Here is a 21,710-nt window from a genome sequence, read left to right as displayed (position 1 = left end):
TCATTTGGAAATAATTCAACACACAATACTATATTAACTCTTTTCTTTCCTATTAAAAGCAAATTAGGTTGAATGTAACTTTTTCAAAAGTAATTTCTACATTTAGTATATTAAAATGTATGAAACTCTATTAAATTTTTTTAAAATTTAATAATAAAATTTTTCACGTTGTAAAAAAAAAAAATAAGAAAGTTGAATGTTATGAATTTGTCTTTTGTACAAATTAGGTTGGTAACCCATGTCAAGTACGGGATAGTTTTTTTAATTAATTCATAACATATTAATATATTTTACCCCAACTTCCGTTGGTCTAGTTATATTCATCATGTCACATTGCTACTTTAAGCTCATAGGAACCTTGTATTTTAATTTGTATAATAAAAGCATAAAAAATGTAGATATAAAAATTGTAAAAAAAATTATAAATATTAAGAACATATAGAAACTGAAAATATATCTAAATTTTGTACATACAGTCGGATTGAGTTAAGTTCAGCAAGAGACGATTAAAGTCAATAATGGACCATCAATTAGATTTATACAAATTTAACTTAACTTTAAACTTATTTTTTGTTAGATAATAGTGGTTGGGCTGGTATGTTGAAGTGGTGACCCCAAACACCAAAACAATTTTGGAAGTGTTCATACTGTGCTGTTTGGTAGAGGATTCTGTTTTCGGTCGTGTAGTCAGGCCTTCCAAGTCCATCCCCATATGTTCATAGCTATTTCCTTAAAAGCTTTTGGAAGTGTACAATTCAAAACTCCTTCTCGGTTCATCTTCTTCCACTCCACAACGATCATTTTTCTCAAACATAAATGATCATGTTATTCCAGTTCCAAACAAAGATTCCACTGAATTTGTTATTCCTACATTTATCCAAGGCAAATGGATAATTACATTTTTGGTATAGGAAGCCATGATAAGTCATTTTATCCGAAGCTTTTGATCCCAGACAAAAATAGCCTTTGGCAGCATAATGGAATTAACTCGATCACCTTTTTTTGTTGTTTACAACATGAATGTACACATTTTCATTGGTTATAAAATTCCACAGAAATTCACCAAACATAAAAATAGAATGAAATAAAACAAAATAGATTTAATTTCTAATTGAATCAAACTTAGAACAGGATTTGATAATTCTATTCTGGTTCTGATTCCATAAAAATAAATCATTAATTGTACCAGACTTACCCAAACAAGAAAATAGACAATCTCAATAGAAAATCAACCTCAAGAGGCAATTCTTGAAGAAAACGAAGAAATTTTTCTAGACTACCATATTACAACATACACTGTACAATTGTAGAATTGACAATCTACAAACTTTCGGTTCCTTCATTATTCATTTAAGTGGGTCGGTACAAAATCAGTTTTCATTCTTTGCCATCAAAACCTTGCCTTCTATGCACGTTGCCATAGAATCTCGTAAAGCAAAATGTTATTTGCTTTGTTTGCATCCGCAAGTGCAAGTCTCAAGTTCTTTGTGAAGCTTCTGAAATAGGCGAAAAATATTGTAGTCAAGATCAACATATGTAAAATAAAAACTAACCGAAATACATAAATAAATAAAAATTAACCGACGCTTCAATCTATTCTCTGTAATTTTATGCTTGAAGATATGTAAAATTCATTACAAACATGTAACAAACAGACTAAATAAATCAGGAATCAACCCTAGGAGAACATCTATATTGTCCGTACAAGTTTAAATGATTCAATATGACTTTTCACATCCAGTTCTTTCTTATTTTTTTAAGTTAAAATATTTTTTTAATTCATATAATTTTATTTACTTTACCTTTTAATTTTTATAATTTAAAATAAATTTTTTTAGTCTATAAACTTATCTTTTTCAATTTTTTATACCCTATAATTTACGATAGATCTTTTTAATCAGACTTGCAATTTCTTAATCTTTTTTATTCTTTGTTGTTATTTTTTGTTTCAACAATGACCATTACACATGAAGGTAAAAATAAATTGTTGAATTAATACATCTTTCACATCGAAAGACAAAATTACAAAAAAAATTAACAACAAAAATTAAAAAGATTAAAAAAATTATAAGTATTGAGACTAAAAAAATCTAACTTAAACTATATAGACTAAAAAGAATTGAAAAAGATAACTATAAAAATTAAAAAGATCTATTTTAAACTATAATCACCAAAAGGTAAGTAATTAAAATTAATAGAGACTAAAAAAATATTTTATCTTTTCTTTTTTAAGAATTATAGTTCCTCACGGAAGTCATAGAGATCATCATATTCATATACGAATTGTTTGTATGAATATAATTCATCATAAAGGATAATGCTACTCGTACATAAATTTTATAAAACAAATTTTACAATTTAAGAAAAAGAAAAAAAAGAAAAAAAAAGTATTACATAAGATAAATATTCATAAAAAAGAGTGTAAGATAAGATGAATAATGTACTAGAAAAAAAAAAAAAGAAGCAAAAATTGCTACTATGTTGTAAAGAGTTTTGTAAAAACTTGGGATGGATAGAGATGAATAAAAAAAAAAAAGTTATAAAAAGTGTAGCAAAAACCTGTTGTAAATGTATCACTCCTCAAGTAAATTTTACATTTTGGGTGTTAAAAATAAACAGAACGAAATTGATCGTGAACTGGATTATAAAATCTGAGCTATTTTCATAAATATAAAAAAATAGTATTGAACTATTTGAAAATCAAACTAATCTAAATTGAATTATTTCTATAAAGAGATAAAAGTTCTCCTACTTTTAATTTTTTTAAGCTTAATTGCATTTTTATCCTTATAATATTATAATTGTGTGATTTTGATTTTAAAGTTTTAATTAAGTAATTTTAGTCCCTTAAGTAATGTAATTATGCAATTTTTGTTCCTAAATTTTAATTAAATAATTTTAATCTTCAAATATTGTAATCGTATATTTTATTCTTCTAAGTATTACAATTATAATTTTTTTATCTATTTAAATTACATATACTATAATTTTTCATTCATGTATTAAATGATATACATTTATTATCATTAAAATTATTAATATATGTAACTTAAATAAGTAAAAATCTATATAAGTGCAATACTTGAGAGATTAAAATCACATAATTGCAATATTTAAGAAACTAAAATTTCTCAATTAAGAATTGAAGGACTGAAATTGCCTAAAATTCCACAATTATGATACTTACAAGACTAAAATTATTCAACTAAAATTTGAGGGACTTAAATCATACAATTATTATACTTGAGGAATCAAAAATACATTTAAGCCTTTTTATTATGTTTGTCATTAAAAAAGAATATAATTGTTTTAGTTTAATTCAAAATCCAGTTGTTCAAATTTGAGAAAACAGTTTGCTGAACTAATAAAAATAAGTCATTTCAGTTTATTTCATCAAAACTGTTTTTCAATGCAGTTCATTCGGATGAACAGTTTTTTCAAACATTTTTAAACACCCCTTATAGTACCTAATGTGCGACAAAAAGATGATTATGTGAGGGGATACATAGTAAAATTAGCTATCGTACACACTTAACATTATATTTTAAAGGTTAAATTACTTAGTTCATTACAAAACTATTTTAAAGTAGTTTGCATACGCTAGTTCCTACCACTAGCCATTAAGTTACAAAATAATGTAAAACAGTTGTTTGTGCGGTTTGCTTTTTAAACACCTGTCTTGAAAATAATTTTCAAAACTCATAGATTTATTTGGATGAGTAATATAAAATTGTTTTAGGAAACCAAAAAAGTGGGAAAAATAAGCCTCCAGTTGTTGAAGTTTCGCAAAATTATCCGAAGGATGGGAAGTGATTGTCTGAATCCTAGTGGAGCTATTGTGTGACGGTGGCTTAGAAGAAGGGAGAAGAGTTGAGGGATTCAGACTAGAGCTGTGGCGATGGAAAATTATGAATCCTGACAACTCATAGAATATCCGTTGAGCAAGCAAGGCCTGGGAGAATGGAGAATAGTTGTTGTGGGATTGAGAGAAGCATTGGCTCTAAAAATGGTAGAAGACAGTGAATAAAGTTGTGTTGTTGTCTTCTTGACCCTGTTGTTGCTTTCCAGTACAATCTGAAACTTACTTTGTTTAAATATGTTTATGTTATAGAAGGAAGTGGTGAGGTGCGAGTTTGTGGTGATTGCTTGTCGTGAGATATTTTTCATTTTAAGACTAAACACTTACAATTTTGCTTTTGGTTATTTTCTTAAAGGTCTCTCAACAATTAGAGTAGAATATGTGTGTTATATAAACCGTTATTGGACTTATTTCTTCTCTTGATGTGGAACCTTATTTGTATGTTGAGATGACGGGTAGCGGTGGGAACTAGCATACGCAAAGCTCAAGGGAAGACAGCCCAGCAAGTTATTTTGAAGACTTAAGTTTTAGGGATGCTAAAATATTCTTAAGCTTGATACTGCACTAATTTTTTCATCAGCAGCATGCGAGGAATTTGCAGGTTCTATAACCATGAACAGTTATTGGATTATACAAGGAGATTAATTGGTGGAGACATCTGAAATTGAAATTCGTAGCATCCTGCATACAGGAAGAAATTGAGGACAATGGGTCGTGTACGACGTATGACTCTAAGATTGATTTACATGCGAAATTGAATGTACTAAACAAGAAATTTATATATTTACAGAGGGTGAGATGAAGAAATTATTATGATGAATGGGTAAGGTAGTTATACAGACCTGAACTTGAGTTTGAAGACCTTTGATATGTTGAACGGCCAAATCCAGCATGTCTGCATAGCTTGTTTGCTAGAAAGAAAGAAAGAGATTTTGGAACAAGATTTAGACATTGGGCGAGTAGAGAGGATGTATTAAGGAAATAGCAATGATATACCTTATCCATGTTAGGTACAAGGTCCTGTAATTTCTTGAGCTTGCCACTTATTCTTGTTCTTCTCTCCTGCATAGATAAATGTTAAATATATATAGGTATAGGTAGTAGCTAGCGTGGTGAATGTAAGAGTAACAAGTGAAAAGTAACAAACCCGCTCTGCAATGCTACGCGGATGAGTAGCGCAACCTCGCTTAGCACGGATTTTACAAGGGACGGAATCTTCGGGAATACGCAACATATTCTCGACGGTTGCCATTTCGAGGCTCGTTTGGGGCAGACTAAACTGAAGAAAGTGTGGAGTTAAATTAGGAAAGAGGTTTTGGATAATGGATAGGAATAGGATAGATGAATGATGAATGATGAATGATGAATGATGAATGATGAATGATGAATGATGAATGATGAATGATGAATGATGAATGATGAATGATGAATGATGAATGATGATAGTAGCTAGTAGCTACGAGTACCTGAGATTCCAAGGCGTTGAGGCAATGCAGAATGTCGGGATCGTTGGTGGTTTTGGAGCGCTTAGTTGGGGGAGCGGAAAAGGCGATGGAATTGTCCCACGCCTCCATTCCAATTCCGAAGCTGGTGGTCGCACTATTTTCCGAGTCCTGGCAGTGAGGCGTGAAGCTCAATTGGGAAGGGCGCGTGATGGTGAAGCCGCTGTGGATGTGGTTGGGGGTGGTGGTGGCGGTGGCGGTGGCGGCCAGATGGGAGAGGAAGCCGGCGGGGGAGCTTTTCTGGCGGAGCAAGGCGGATCCGGATCCGTAAGAGTGGGCGTGGGCGTCGTAGGACCTCTGCTCCTTGCAGGTTGACTCGGAAGAGTCTCCGGAATAGTAGGGGCGCGATCCTCCTCCTCCTCCTATGACGGCCTCGACCGTGCTGGTGAGCAGAGAGCCCGGCGCCGAGCCGTAGCGGGTGAGCCCCTGGCTCATGGATTGGGCAGAAGAAGAGGAAGAGGAGGAAGAGGAGGAGGGGTACATGGCTGGCTACCAATGGGAAGGAACCAAGACACTTACAAAAAATAGCCAATTTGCCAATGCCAATGCCAATGCCACTTGTGGAATAATTTAAGGCTGCGCACTGCATTTGCATTTGCATTTGCATTTGCCTCACGTGCCACTTTATCGCAAACGTGACCCCATTCATCGAATCAATAAGTCGCCCCCCGTTTCCTCAAAACTACTCAACAAGATTCTCCCCTCATCCACTCTTGCTAGCGTCTTTGTATGCTTGATGTTGGACGGAATCCACTATTATTTTCCCATCCTATTCAACGGAAAACTAAATATTCACTTTAAATAAATTCAAACTCTCTTTATTATTACTACAAAATACTAATAACTAATTTTAATTTATGTTTAAACAAAAAATATATACAAAAAGTAAATGCTATTTTTAATATCATCTATTTTATACTCAAAATTAAAATTAGACAAGTTGATTCAAAGTAGATGTTATTGTATTACATAAAAATATACTTCTCCCATCTATGTCAAATAATGCCAAGCAATACGTGGTTGAGATGCATCATGATGTCACTCACGGGGTACATGTTTCTCTCATCTCCAAGCGTCACGCTCCGTTCTAATTTTCTTGGACTCGCTACATGTTTCTCTCATCTTTCATGCTTTCGTCTCTCCGCCAATCAAATGTGCATTAGGTCACATGTTCCATTTTTTTATTAGTATGACATAGGATTGAGATAAATTTAAATATATATCTTAACTAACTTTAATAGTATTCAATTAGGAAAAAATAATATATAATATAATAACAGACATATATTATAAGTTTATTGTGTATTTTTACATGATTAAAGTGTATGAATAGTAAGTTCGGATAGTAATTAGAATTGTAATTATATATGGATGAGAAAAAATAATTATTCAAGTAGCGGTGAAGGTGAAGGAGGAAAAGCCGAAAAAGAAAATAAAATAAATACATGAATGAAAAGAAAAGCGCCACTTGTCTGAATTGAGTAATGTGTTTGGAATGGTGGATTGTAAAAGAGGAAGAGGAAGAGATTTTCAGTTATTTTGGATAAGGGGATATGAGAAAGGTGAGATGTATGAGCTTGGTGGTTGGAGGTTTGAACACGGCGGTGGTGGTGACGGGTGGGCTCCTGATCTACCCAAGTAAAAGGCTGTGCGATGGGCGTTTCTTCCCCCCAATCCTGCTGGTGTCCCTGGCCGCATTGCTTAGGCTTATCGTCATGTTTCAAACGGCCTTGGCCCAACAAGCCGCCGCCACCCTCATTCTTGAGGACACCGCCGATCTCCTCCTACGCCTCCGCAGAAGGGTGAATTATCAATTATCACATAATACTTTGATTATTCAATTCTATTTAATTAACATATCTTTCTTCATTAGTTTAGGCCATGTATAAGAAATGGCTCTGCTGGAGTCGATCTTCCGCGCTCCTCGTTGTGCTCCAATTCCTCTTGGCCCTCTACCTTGTCATCACCTCCGCTCACCACTTCTCCACCTCCAATCATTGCCTTTTAGGTCAGTCGCTTCTCCAACCAACTCACTCTCACGTATCACCGTTTCAATCTTAACCATTGTAATGCAGAATCCAAATGGAACAGCAGGTGCTTATCTTTCTTCACCATCCTCGTCTCTTTCCTTGCCATACTCCACTGCTTTACCGGATCCGATGTCTTCAAATGGAGGTCCTTCTATCAAACCCATCATCACGCTTGGAAGTGCCACTACAGCGAGGTCTTTGATCATGGCATTCGCGAGACCTTGTGTTGTCTGGGACGGGTCAAATACTTGTACACACCTAACCTATAACCTTTTATTCCCTCACTCTATCTATTCTCCCTCTCTCTCAACCCTGATCCTTTTATGCAGGACCGCAATGGAAGAAGATGAAGTCTATTCAGTTGCGCGATTACTGGGTGAGCTTGTCGCTTATCGTGCTTCCGGAACCGGCCATATGGAACTCTTGGCAGGTTTGTTCAATTTTTCATCTCTTGTTCTTATTTCAATTATGTCACTTAACATCCATCCTCCACAACGGATTTTCTTCTTCTTCTTCTTCTTCAGCTTTAGCTTTACTTCAAAGCCAAACAAAATCCTCAGAATCATATGAACAATCCATGGAAGTACCCGTGGCACATATCAGGGAGGCTGAAGCTCTTCATAAATTTGCTGAAGCTGCATACACGGTATTGCTATAATAAAAACTTCTTCCAGATTAAGGTTTTGTTTTTACTAAATTGCCTTAAACATTTATCCTTCATTCAATGATGCAGGGTCCATTGCTTGATGTTGGACGGAATCCATTTGTATTTCTTTGCGCATGGCTGTATAGACAAGGAATTTTGTGTCCTTGGTCACGAAACAGGTGCCATTTTGTTCGATATTCAATTTTATGGCCTACTATGTAACTCAGATCAATGGCTTGAACCTTTTCATTTACGTGTTATAGGTTGAATATTAATTACACCTTTATGGTCAAGGTGGTCTTGATACTTGTTCTTCGTAACTTTAAAATCGTCTATAAACTCCAAAATGTATATTGCTTATCAAAGATTATGCTACATGGTTGGAGGGCTCCTCTCTGGTTTGATTGGTCCTTTATCTTTTTCAGTCAGTGATACTTGCCCCATTTTTGTTGCCTCTTTCTTCTCTCTGTTGATATTTCTTTCATCATAAGAAAATAAAACGTATTATTTTGTACTAGTTTAGTTTAGTAAATCAATACACAAGGTGATGCATGTAGTATGTTTGTAGTTTCAAATTCTTGTCAGCAAGCTCCCAATGTTTAAATCCATTGTGTACTCAATCTGTATATTTGAAATTTTGACATAAGATTCAAAATTGCGATTCCTGATTTTAATTCAGGAAAGGGAATCACTTCCTCTTTTGATGTCTCACGTTTTATTAGTGCATTATAAATAATGAATTTTATAAAACAAAAACACAAATTATAGTCAAAGTTGAAAGATATTAGTGGTGAATTTTCAGCAACAAAGTAAATGTAAAGAACAAATAAGAGTAAATGACTGAATTGAAAATGAAAGACTAAAAGAATAAATGAACAAAAGAAGAAATGGAAGAAGATCTACTTGCTTTTACTCAATTACCACTGTGCATATATGAGTGTTTGGCATATGCAGTGTTACAAGTGAAAATTTCTGAATACTTGTGTCAATATTTTTCTTTAGAACTCATTGGCTCTCAAGTATGCTATTTTGCTCCATTCTCTTTGTCTCTCAATCTCTCCCTTTACATTATGCCTTTTTCAATATTCAAATTCAAAAATTTTCATCTTCAACATTGTGATTTATTGTTCCTATTTCATCTTCATAGTCGACCAGTATTGGATGGTGATAACTGGTGGCGAGGTCATGCTGCAGCTTTTCTAAAGTACGTCAATTTGCCTCCAGAAGTGCTTAGACATGGGCGAGTCAGCCAGGTTAGAGAATTTAAATATTTGATTGTTCTCTGCAATGCTTTGGTCAAGGACACAGAGGCTTACCATACAAAAATGTGAAATAATAAAATTCTGCACAAAATCTCGTGAAGTTTTACAAAATCGAAGAGGGGCTTGAATATCAGTAATAATAAATAACATTGCTTAAATGATGTTGCCATCATTTATGTTTAAATTTTATTGAAGGGAGCTCATCATCAACAACAAAATAAACTCACATAAAACAAAAGGAAGATGTCACTTACCAACAATCGTATGATTCTTTTGTTTAACGTTGGGCCTTTTATTAAAAACTTAAAATCAAGGAAGGGAAGACATCATGGTGTTGAGCAAATAATGCCTTCTATTTTGTATAAAGCTCATTCCCTTTGTAAGGCTGTTTTCCTTAATAGATATTGAAGTCAATGTCCTCTTCTGTGTGTGCATGTGTGCTAAGCAGGATATTGTATTTTTTTTTAATTCATCTTTCTTCCATCTAAATATCTAGTAAATACTTTTTATGAAAAAAAGGTTGGTTCTCCAATCTCTATAAGTTTGTAAAATAAATCTGATTGAGAGTGGCTTATCAGAGCAGACTTGATCTTCTTCTGCAATCTTAATTTAAAAATGCTTGCTCATTAGGCTAGTGATATTTCATTTATAGAATTCGCTGTTTCTTTGAAAAGTAGAATTTTACTTTTTAATATAATAATTTGATAATATGAACATAACAATTGAACTGGTAATGTTAGAATAATTTATACACTTACGTAGATTTTGGCTTATTAATGACTAACTGCCGCTTTTTTTTTTCGTTTGGACTAATCAGTATTTTTATTCCAAAAGATAATAATTTAATTTTGAAATGTGAGGTAATTCAGTTCTACCCAACTGGAGATGATAACATGCTCAATTTATGCATGATGTTATGAATATTTCTGTTTTTATATTATACTGGTTGAATTTATATATAACTATTTATAAAAAAAAATTGTTTCATACCCATGCCAGGTCAAATGTGAGGCTGCATATTTTATTGTGGTTCTACATAATCTACAATCTGTAGTAATTGCTATACGTGGAACTGAAACCCCTGAGGACCTAATAACTGATGGGTTATGCAAGGAATGCACACTTTCTGCAGATGACTTGGCTGGCTTGATAAAGTATTTTTCATTCTCCCTGTTTTCATCCCTTTGACAACTTTCACAAACAGAGAGATAACTCTAGGGTGGAGCTGAAAAATTGCTATATAAAATTCACATGGTTTGTAAACCCTAAACATTGTAAATTGTAATACCCTAATACCTACAACTCATAAACACAAGCATTGACTAGCCATACAAGGATTCCCTTAGGCAATGGGGATGATAGAATCCAATAACTGTTGCTTTCAACTTTGTTATTCGACAGCAGTTTATCTTTATTAAGATAAGTTGATGACATCTATCTTTATTGGGATCTATGATAGTAAAATGATTGGCAATGTTCTGTGTTGTTGAATAGTGAATATATATGGATGCTAGGTTTATTGCAAGCCTTGAGCTATTTAGTTTGGAGTTGTGATTTAGATATTGTCAACTTATAGTTGCATAACGTAATCTTTATAGGAACTTGTAAGTGTAGAGAATGAGTGAGAAGGAGAGAAAACCACCAAGCGGGAATACAAAATTGTGTTTGAAATCATGTGCTTATTACATTTATACTAAAATCACAAATCACAAGCCTATTGACAGGACAATACTGTTGGACAATATTTGATGATAAAAAGTTTAATTTACCAACACCCTGTGCCCTCAAAATGATGGAACAAAGTGGGAAGTTTATGACTGTACCAAGATAATATTTTGAGCACCAAAAAATTAGTTTTGAGAACTTTTTGGAGTCAGTAAACTATTCTGAATCTGATTGAACAATACACAAAGGACAAACACAATTCTCAAAATGTTAAGGTGTAATATGAACTTCCAAATTTTTGGATAAATGCATATTCATTGGTTTTGTAATCGGATTGGTTTTCAAATGACTCTGAAGTTGGCCACATATATAACCGGGAAAATGAATTATGACATGTTATGCTACATGACTATCAACTAAGTTTTTAAACAAAGGCTTATAACATCTCTATTGAGTTATTCATATATGCAGAAAGCATCTCTTCTATATATCTTACTGTTTCAGTTCTAATGTGTAATTGTTTATATGGGCCAAACTGTATTGATCCTTTATATGTTCCAACACAATTTTCTGCCCCCTCACTTAAATATTTTGTTCCTGTTTGCAGTTGCAACTACATTCACTCTGATATAAAGAAAAACGTGACTTCATCATTCCCTCACTACGGGCATTCAGGCATAGTTGAGGCTGCACGAGAGCTTTTCAAGCAGATTGAAGGAAATCCTGAAAGACCTGGTGAGAAATACTTCAGTTTTTTTTTAGTCATGGTTCTTTGTTCTAGAGAGTTGATCCTGTCAAATTGTTTTTTCTTCCTGTTTCCTGCTTTCTATGACAAACACTTTGGTTACTGTGAAGTGAAATAGTCACGATCAAATGGTTATGCAATTAAGTAAAACATCCTACTTTTTACATATTGATTCCCAAAATAAAACTGAAATTCTATTTAATTTAAAAAAAATTGAACTCATTACATAAAATAAACTTCATTTTTGACAACAATTGTTTCTCGAAGTGGAAATGCAGACTCTGAATCCTATGGACTTCTTTCAAAATTACTGGGAGTTGGTTGCGAATGCTTTGGGTATAATGTCCGCATAGTTGGGCATTCGCTTGGGGGTGCTATAGCTGCACTGCTTGGACTGCAAGTATGGCATTTCTCTCTTAAGTATAATTAGTTACTAAATTTACTTATTTTGTAAGCATAATTTGCTATTTTAATTGCATCAAGAACTAGGTATTCATTGAAAGGCTATTTTGAAAAGAAAAAAAAAATGTACACACAAAACAAGTATTCCTTGCTTCCTTAGAAAATGCAGATTGTAAATGCAAATATGAGGTTGGCTTGAGGTCTTAAGTGGATTGAATTGCTGCCTTTAGAAAATCTTGCTTATCCTTAAGTTCAGAATCTTTATGAGATGCTACTCAAGTACGAGAGTTGCTATCATTAAAACTAAAACCAATCCCACATTAGAGAGATTCGATTCAACAAAATATATATGCAATTATTGGAATTATATGCATCCCAATTATATAGGGTTTTTAACAGAGCCAAAAATCCAAGGTAAAACCTATAAATCCGGTAGAACTTATAAAACAATTAATCTTGTGAATATGTAAAAGAAAACATCATTTTCGTGTCCCTTTTTTTCATGCTGCATAATCTTTTAAGCATTTGATTTTATTTTTAAATAAAATTGATGAACTTTTCCACAGCTTTATAATCGCTACCCTAATCTGCATGTTTACTCATATGGGCCACTCCCATGTCTGGACTTTGTTGTGGCAAATGCATGTTCAGAATTTGTTACCAGGTAATTATACTAGTAAAAAGTTTGATAGTGGTTTATTCTCTTATGGTAACATTTTCAGTTTCCTTCATGCTTGGTTTTCGTTCTCTATGATGCAGCATTATATTTGGAAATGAGTTTTCATCTCGCCTATCAATTGGATCCATTATGCGACTAAGGGCAGCTGCAATCACATCACTATCACAAGATCCTAAAGCAGATAGTGCCATGATTTTCAGACTTGCCCATAGGTTTCTATATATAAGCAAATTTGAGAGAAATAATCCCAAGACAGAGGATGAATCTAAGTGTCATTCAGGGGTCACCCAGGAAGATCTAAACCATCAAATCCCCAGAAGCCAGTGTGAGACTGATAATAAAGGTTTCTCATCTTTAATAACATAGTTTGGAGTATACATATTGTTGCCACTATTATGAGTGTGGAAATCATGTGTATTCAGTGTTCTTCATGATTCAACAGACTTGGTTTATGGAAGGTGTTTTTTCTAAAAAGATTTCCATTATTGCAGGAGGCAGCATCAAAAACGAGCTTCAGACTATTAAAAGGGATCTTGTTATGGCTGACTATGGTGAATATTCCAATCCTTTTGCCCATGAAGATTTCCTCAACAATGAGCATGAAGAATGTTCACTCTGGCCAAACACTGGGGCAAGTGATCATATTGTTGAAATAGAAAATGACGAATTTACAAATCCTTTTGCTATATGTGTACGTCCAATTGATGATCCAGTGTCTCAGTTTATAGATACTGTTCCAAGTTCTGAAAATCCATCTGCCGATGATCCCCCTGAGATGTATCTGCCCGGTTTTGTAATTCATGTTGTACTGGAGCAGAAAAGACCTCAAACTGATCTGAAGACATCGTGGAGAATGCATGAGAAGGATAAATGTTATAGAGCTTACATAGCAAATAGAGAGAGCTTCAAGGATATTATCGTTTCACCCTCAATGTTTCTTGATCATCTTCCATGGAGGTATGGAAAATTACAATCAGATCCTTTCCTCTCTTCTAAACCTTAAATGCTTGATAGTTTCTTACAGAAGTTGCTTCTTTTGGTCAAATGTTCAACTTTCAGATGTCATGATGCCTTGCAAAAGATATTGAAGTATCAAACTGCCAAAGATCAAGTAACGGAACCTCACATCATCTGATATTTATTTGGACAATAGAACTTTGGCATTGAACGTGACATGAACTGGATTATTTTTTTGCTCCCGGTTCTTTGTCTGGTGATGCTTGTGAGTGAGATCAAGATCTATAACATGGAATTAGCCTTTTGTTTTTTGACTAGTTTGCTCTCCTATGAAGAGTATATTACCATTTAAGAAAAAGTAAATGTGCTTATTTTCTCACACATTATATAAGGTAGGTGTAGCTTATGTAATGAGATATGAGAGGTGATTGATGTAGGCTATATAATTATATTTGGATTGAGAGAATACTTGATTATTATACCAAATGAGAATAATATTAACTATTAGGTCTTACTTGAATGGTACATTAAAAGATAATTCTATAATAATTTTTAAAGGAAAATTATGCTTTTAATTTTAATAATTTGTGTATGGTTGCGTTTCTAAAATGAGATTTTTTCATCATTTGTTTACTTGTATTTTAAAAGATCTTGTTAATGAGTGGTGATTACTCTAAGCAAATGATGCTTTCATGTAAAAAAAAACGTATTAATTTTTTAATGATTTTTATATTCTATTTATTAATAAACATTTTTATTTGTTTTTGTGGAATAAATCTAATTTGTGTTTTCTTAACTAGAACAGTGAATAGAATTATAGAATATGCATATCATAAATATTCTTTATTTTCCGAGTGGTTTATATTTTTTTAACATGAGCTAAGTTTTTGTAAATTAAATGTTTCAGGCATTTAAAGAATATTATAAGGTAATAAACTTATAACAATTTGTAATCACTATCAGGGCATAAGTTATTTACCATTAATAATATCACTCTTCCAGCATAGGGTTGTTTAAAACCTCATTCCCAGCTGATAAATATGGTGGTACAAGACTAAATCTTTGTTTGTGGCTTTTTTTACTTCTCAAAAGAATAAATCTAATTACTTGCTTTTTTAGAAATCTATTTAATAGTTTTATTGTTTCACATTTAACTGAATCAAACAAGCAAAATTTGTCATTGAAAGATGCCCAAAATCAGTTGGAGCCATATATACCGTTAGTATATATCAATATCGATATCGCCTAACGGAGTATAATCACTTGATCCAAGAGGATGTAAAATTAAATGTTAATTTTTTGTTGTAAAATTAAATGCTAATTTAACACTTGGTAAAACGATAATTTGTAATTTTTTTAGTGGTAGCAAGGTAATAAGTTTTCTACGTAAATTTTTAGTTATTGAAGTGGGTTTTTTCCATCCACGAAATGAAACTGTTTTCGATTCCCTTTTGTCTTTAGAAAGCAATAGTTGCTGTTGAAGTCAAGGTTTGTGTGTAATTAAATACCTGGTGTGGTTGATTATCATCGTATACCTTTATGCTTATGCTCATCTCTCCATATTCCTATTGTCAGATCAGATGCACGTCATGCTTACACACAATTCTTTTCTGATATATAATAATGCATGTGATCAAACCGTTCTGTGACTATGTATATGGCATGATTAACCTTAGTCGCATACATAATCATTCGCATACAATACAGTGCTGGATTTTACCACTTTGCAACTTGATCCAGGAGCTTTTTTAAAAGAAAATTATGTCGGACATGCGTCTTGATCAACATGCCAGAAAATTTTCCATCAATAATGCACAAACCTTCCTTCGTGCTTGTAGAAAATTGAAGAGTATAACCAGTTTCTGGTTTGAAAGTTTCATGAATGAGACAAGGTAGTACTTCTTTGTACAATCTCTTTAAATGTACCATGTATGTCCTGTATGCTGTAACTTGGATGCTACATATGGTAGCTGTAATTAAACCCGTTCAGTTTGTGCAGTACTTCCATGATCAGAAAAAGGGCGGGGGAGAAAAGCTATTATATAGTCCTATTCTCATGATTGTTCTGTAAAAAAAGGTAAAAACTTGATTCAATGAAATCAGATATAATATACATTCAAATGTATGGTGAGCCCAACTTTGGAGTGGAATTTGTCAGGTTTTGGGCTTTTGACAAAGTATGATAATTAATTTCTTTGTGGTTAGACACCAAAATGATGTCTTCTAGTTGAGGAGCAGGCAAAGATTTTAAGATGTTGCAACTTTCGAGTTGCATTATCATGATAGCAACTAGTAATAACTAGTGGCAGTGAAAGTGGTGGTTTGTAAGATACAAAACATTGTCACAAAGACAAAATCACAAGCAGAAAAGAATAAAAAATAAAACATGCAAGCATGTGGGTCCAGTAAAGTGTAAATACAAATGAATTCTTAATTATCAAATTTAGAAAATCGTGGGTAGCCACCACACAAAGCGTGACCAAGTTTGTGCTGATGAAAAGCTGCATCATCAGAGTATAGCTTTTATATATATTCCTGGCTGGCCGTGATTGATTTCATCTGTTTTGGGGGAAGCCATCATTTTCCACTTTTAAGTAGTCTCTGTACAAATATACCAAACAAATCAAAGCATATATGAAAAATGCTGATAGAGGAAAGAATACAATTGTGGAAGTTAGGTTGGAAACAGAAGTTGACAGCATGTCCAAAAGAACAATTGTCAAGTCCATTCGCTATAGGGATTGAAGATTCTAATTCAGAATAGAAACTACATTTCTGTTAGTTTGTTTTGTCACAAAGGCATTATGTTATTACATCATTTGTTATTGCATCATTCCGTTATTTGCATTCTTGTTTTTACAGATTTCTCTTGCTGTATTGAGCCTATATATAAGGCATGCAAAGTATTGGATGAAAGGAAGAAAAAGAGAAATTTCAGTTTATTTATTTTGTTTGGAGGAACCTTGGCCTCCAACTCAAGGAATTTACTGTGTTCATATCAAATGCCTTGTACCATTTGTCTTGCTCAACTCTACATAGTCAAACTTTAATTGCTATTTGAGGTACAACATTTAGTCAGAAGAAACTTCGTAGAGTAACTCAATCGAGGTTAGAGGAGGGAGCATACAAGATGGTCCATACGACACTTGGCCATGTAATGACAATTGTCTTATACGCAACACTAATTGGTATCCATCCTCCTACGCCCAAAACATGACGGAACGGAGTTATGATATGAGAGAAAAACAAGTTAAAATTTAAGCACGACATTTAAATTTTTTTAATTAAAATTAGAGTTTTACTGCAATAATCCATAAACAAAAGTTAGCATCAAATGTGGTGATTGATTATTGAGTTTGATTTACATCTCGGACTATGAGGCAATTTTTATAGAAACGTGACGAAACGGAGTTGTGATATGAGAGAAAACAAACAAACAGGTAAAGTTGATTAAAAGTGTGTCCACTTGATTGGAGAATTGAGGAACCCAATAAATGTAGCCTTGGTTGGACATTTGGTCAATCTATGGATAAGGTTGCTGCTTCCTTGCAACCTCGCGTCGGTAACTTTCTCTTTATTACTTTTTCCATTACGTACGTACCAATCTATCATGGGATTACAAACGTCATATTTTAACATGTTATTATTTAAACTTCTTTTCGTTCAATTCAGATACTTTTTATGTACAACTACGACCACAGTTGTAGATGGTTCTTAGTTGCGTCCTACGCTGTTTGGAAATTGCTGATTTTTGGTTTGCGATCCATCTGTACTCTTATTCTTTCATACAATCCTCTATTTATATCCATGGAATTCTTAGCTTGTATATAAAAATAAAAAATAAAAAAAGTTAATTACCCGAGTATTGTGAAGAAAAATGGCTATCCATACAAGAATAATGCAATATACTATAGCAGTAAAAGTAACAAAGTAGGTTAATAAAACTATAAAAGTGATTCGATGGATCTCGAGACATGCTAGGTAATTAAAGAGACATGCATGTTAAAGTGAAATAGTTAATTTACTGTGTGTTTGAAATAACGAGAATACGACAATGTGTGGCACACAATGAAAATAGGACATATACATGTTTTGTTTTTTAAAGTGTTGATGAATGCATGGATTGGCGTCCTATTGTCTAAGCACTCACAAACAAATGATTTTTTTAATTCTAGGACAATATTTTGATTTCTCCATTCTTCACGTACGTCTTGTTTAAGTGTGGATTTGATTGAGAGGAAAGAGATAAATGAAAAATAGAGCAGAGAAAAATGAAAAGTAGAAATAGATAAGAAAATAGAGCAAAATTTTAATTGTTTGGTTAAAAAAAATAAATGAAAAATATGTAAAAAAAATAAAATACATATAAAAGAGAGAAAATATAAATAAATAAGAGGGTAAGATTTATCATCTTTTAATATTTTACCCTCTTATTTTTCATGAACCAAACAATATCACTTATTTCTATCTTTCTATTTTCAATCTTTTTTTTTTATCCATTTTGCTTAATCAAACAAGACATAGGCGTATATTTGATAAGAGGAGAAAGTAAAGAAAAAAGAGAAACATAGGATACTAGCGGTGTGAAGATATTGAATGGTTGGAGCGGTGGCGACTTTTCAACTAAAACACCGGAAGCTTCTCGTCTGCTATAGAGAAAGAAAGTGACTCGTCATGATTGGGTTACAATTTCAAATAAAATAACTAAATTTGACTCCACGTGGGATAAGAAAATTGGTGCATGTGGGCCCAATAATGTTCATATATCTTCAATCTTCATTTTCAAAACCCTCCACTCAATCATTTCATTAAACTATTATTATTTTCTTGTTTTTCTTTAAGTTGCATTATAAGATTGTAATGTTCAAATAACTAGCTATGTACCCGTGTCATCACAAAATTCTTCACCGTAAAGCAAGACATATTTGATGTCTACATTCATTTTATAATAAAGAAAATGAAGTGATAATGACCAAAGTAAAACTAATATTGTTGTCTAAACATATAATTGATACTTTATATGTATCATTAAATTTTAGTCATTTCTCTTAGCTGTTTTTAAAATGAAAGCTAACTAAATGGTTTTCTATTCTCGTAATCATATGACTTTTTAGGTTAGGCTTAATGGGCAGCTAGATGATAGGCTTGAAAAATTACAAATACGAACATATTTTATAATTTATTTATTGTTAACCTTTGATACAGAAAATGGAAATTGTGACTTCAAGAACAATCACATTATTTGAAAGTCACAGGAATAGATATGTGTTTAACTTTTTATAATCATGGTAGAATCTGAGAAATTACCAAGAGCCACCCGACATTTAACTTAAATTAAAATAGTAAAAAGCCTTTGCAATAAAGTGATAAAGGGTCTGATTATTGAAGTTATCTAAGTTATTATATTAAAAAAGATTGTTTCTTGGCAAATTAATAAATTCAAGTAGCAAACATAGAGCCATTCAGATGCAATGCATGAGGGTTTCTAAAGGATAAAAAGTATTTTCAATGAAAATGACATCCTATGGTTTTTTGCTGTCCAGAAACAGTGATTGAAAATAATAGCATATACCAAAACATTTTGCAGAATATACTGCCCGGGGCATGGGGGTGGGAAGGCAAGAAAACAGCAATATTAATTGCAAATAAAATAGGGAAGATTAGATCAACGTTATTTAAACTAACACACAATTTTTAATTTTCAGACAAAATAGATGAACAAGTAAGTATTATGGGATAGGATACATCGATACATAATTCTACTGAGTGTAGGTCCTTTGCCTTGCGTTTTATGATATCCATTATCGGTGCTGCACTCACGGAGACACCCATCAACACTCAACTTTATTACTATCTCTCCCCACTCAAGATAGATCTAAAGATATATACTCTTCTCTCTTTTTTTTTGCCTCTATCAGCGGCTACATTATGATCGATAAAAGTATTTTTATATATTCTATCCTTGTTTCTAGATCTTATTTTGAATTTGAGTTACATGTAAATGTGTTATTACCTTTTCTGAGGTGGGACTATTATTACATTTTATCTATTCACACGTATAGTACGCTAAAGCAATTATATTAGAAATGTTTAAAATTTGAAATGTGTGCACAAGCCAAAAGAAATTACGCTTACAAAGTTGCTTAGGTTGAACAGGAAAGTGACTGGACATGAATATCATAATGTAGCACATGTGCCGTTTTTCGCGTTATATGTCGGAACTACGGGAAGCATATGAAATCTACATTAATGAAATCTTAATTTTTGAGTACAACTATAGTTTCAAATTAACATGTATAGATTACTAAGGTATAGTGCATGCAGTTAATTAGTTATGACGGCCATTACTAATTTACCACTCTCTCTAAGATGGATGATTATTTATAATAAACGACCGTTCTCACTATTAACTACATTTGTCTGTTAGCATCTAATTAGAATCTGTAGCTGAGCAGTCACATCAGACGGAGTTGAAGTGTGTTAAATTAACATATTAATTCAAATGCTTACACGCAAACAAACATGTTTAGGTTAGCATTAATTTGTAATGTCCAAGTGTCTTAACTAGGTTAAACTCTCACCTAAACTGAAATTTAAAAATACATGTGATGTTTCGATTTACGATATGATGTCCTTAATACGTTAATAATAAAAGTGACCGTCCATAACCCGATGAGGAAAACAAAAATGGCATCAAATATACTCCTTGTAGAACCAAGATTGACCTTTGTAAGTTTCATCGCAATCATGACATTGACGACCACACATTTAATTAGCATGTGTACAAGACATTAATTAATGGCAGATTCCTACCCGACCACATTACTATTAATTGGTTTTGAATGCAGTAATTAATAAAACCTTACCGTTGCAAATAACTAATTATTTATCGCAGATCACGTAGCTAATTAATGCAACGGTGAATTTGAATTATGTTTTTCCTACACGAGGAGAGAAGGGTCAACGGGTCAATGACGTTGTGAAGGGCAAGATTATGTTAAGTGTGGGGTAGTAGATAAGGTAAGGTACGTGGAGACGTAAGAGAGGAGAGGACAAAAGATAAGAAAAGAAAAGGTTAAACATTTATATATATATATATATATAGAGAGAGAGAGAGAGAGAGAGAGACGTAGTTAATCAAGTTGCAATTTTGAAATTGGTGACGGGCCCCGGCGGCTAAGGAGGTGGGGGAACCAAAAATGGTGGATGATGTTCGATCATGCACGTGGTCCACCAAATTCAATTATGCCTTACAGACAAATGCTTCTATGTTAATATAATATATTCATGGCCTTCTCATGCTCATGTTATGTATCTCTTTTCTTACTATATTGCATCATCAAACACTTTTCATAATCACAGCTGTATGCACCATAATAATTTCATATAACTCTTAATTATTTTGTCTTTAATATATTAATTATTTTTTCTTTTTAGAATAGTAATTTTTGCCACAACATAATTAATAATTCTCTTTCCTTTTTTCTTCTAATATTTTCTAACACTCTATATTTCTTCTGAAATATTACCAGTCATAATGTTGGATCTTCGTCTCAGTATTTTATTTTTAATCAAATAATGTAAGTTGTATGCTAAACTTGGTTTAAAGCTAACAGAGCATTGGCCCCGGACCCGGATCAAGATTTTTAAACAATGTAGGCCTAACATTTGCATGAACGTACATATATAAAAAAGCATTATTGTGCACTTGGATTACGACACCAGCATTGACTCACAGGTTAATCTGTACTCTTTTTGTTTATTATTATATATTAAAATTACACAATGTTGCAGATAAAGTTTTAAAAAAATATTTTCATGTATATTATTATTGTACGAAATTGTGTATAGAATATATAGTCATCAATTACGGTGTCAGAAAGTTAAAAAAAAAAAATAATAACTTTTATCCACAAATATGCTTAATTATAGTTTCCTGATTTATAAAAAAAAAAATTAAATC

At 32.7% G+C, this 21,710-nt stretch overlaps 2 protein-coding genes across 5 annotated transcripts; one reads left to right on the top strand and one right to left on the bottom strand.

Moving 5' to 3' along the window:
- Positions 1 to 1,080: 1,080 nt before the first annotated feature.
- On the bottom strand, positions 1,081 to 6,029 carry LOC109788023 (transcription factor bHLH128). Its single transcript, XM_020346655.3, has 5 exons — positions 5,326 to 6,029; positions 5,007 to 5,138; positions 4,856 to 4,921; positions 4,702 to 4,770; positions 1,081 to 1,496 (listed from the first exon to the last, which is right to left on the bottom strand). Exons 1-5 carry the CDS (start codon positions 5,842 to 5,844, stop codon positions 1,443 to 1,445), a joined length of 840 nt encoding a protein of 279 aa, XP_020202244.1. The 5' UTR covers positions 5,845 to 6,029; the 3' UTR covers positions 1,081 to 1,442.
- A 660-nt stretch (positions 6,030 to 6,689) lies between these two features.
- On the top strand, positions 6,690 to 14,261 carry LOC109819091 (lipase class 3 family protein). 4 transcript variants are annotated; one of them, XM_020384685.3, is made up of 14 exons: positions 6,690 to 7,163; positions 7,240 to 7,369; positions 7,437 to 7,641; positions 7,721 to 7,821; positions 7,916 to 8,037; positions 8,125 to 8,216; positions 9,185 to 9,290; positions 10,299 to 10,453; positions 11,572 to 11,699; positions 11,988 to 12,109; positions 12,678 to 12,775; positions 12,871 to 13,133; positions 13,282 to 13,747; positions 13,850 to 14,261. In XM_020384685.3, the coding sequence occupies exons 1-14, from the start codon at positions 6,915 to 6,917 to the stop codon at positions 13,923 to 13,925; spliced, it is 2,313 nt and encodes a 770-aa protein (XP_020240274.2). In that variant the 5' UTR covers positions 6,690 to 6,914; the 3' UTR covers positions 13,926 to 14,261. The 4 variants fall into 4 exon arrangements, with proteins under 4 accessions (XP_020240274.2, XP_082916539.1, XP_082916538.1 ...); XM_083060413.1 differs by having other exon boundaries at positions 6,695 to 6,923; positions 7,456 to 7,641; XM_083060412.1 differs by having other exon boundaries at positions 6,696 to 6,923.
- Positions 14,262 to 21,710: the final 7,449 nt, after the last annotated feature.

Source organism: Cajanus cajan, chromosome 7 (genome assembly GCF_000230855.2).
Source record: "Cajanus cajan strain Asha chromosome 7, NIPB_CcT2T_4, whole genome shotgun sequence".
NCBI lineage: Eukaryota > Viridiplantae > Streptophyta > Magnoliopsida > Fabales > Fabaceae > Cajanus > Cajanus cajan.
The sequence above is the reverse complement of the archived record's forward strand: the minus strand, read 5'-3'. Positions and strand labels throughout refer to the sequence as shown.

What these genes read in the sequence shown, in the direction of transcription:
- LOC109819091 (XM_020384685.3), top strand. Translation starts at nt 6,915, where the DNA reads ATGAGAAAGGTGAGATGTATGAGCTTGGTGGTTGGAGGTTTGAACACG. An exon ending in AGGAAATCCTGAAAGACCTG is followed by an intron (nt 11,700 to 11,987) that starts GTGAGAAATACT and finishes GTGGAAATGCAG; the next exon opens with ACTCTGAATCCTATGGACTT. An exon ending in CTGCACTGCTTGGACTGCAA is followed by an intron (nt 12,110 to 12,677) that starts GTATGGCATTTC and finishes ACTTTTCCACAG; the next exon opens with CTTTATAATCGCTACCCTAA.
- LOC109788023 (XM_020346655.3), bottom strand. Translation starts at nt 5,844, where the DNA reads ATGTACCCCTCCTCCTCTTCCTCCTCTTCCTCTTCTTCTGCCCAATCC. An exon ending in TCAACGCCTTGGAATCTCAG is followed by an intron (nt 5,139 to 5,325) that starts GTACTCGTAGCT and finishes CACTTTCTTCAG; the next exon opens with TTTAGTCTGCCCCAAACGAG. An exon ending in CGCGTAGCATTGCAGAGCGG is followed by an intron (nt 4,922 to 5,006) that starts GTTTGTTACTTT and finishes TTATCTATGCAG; the next exon opens with GAGAGAAGAACAAGAATAAG.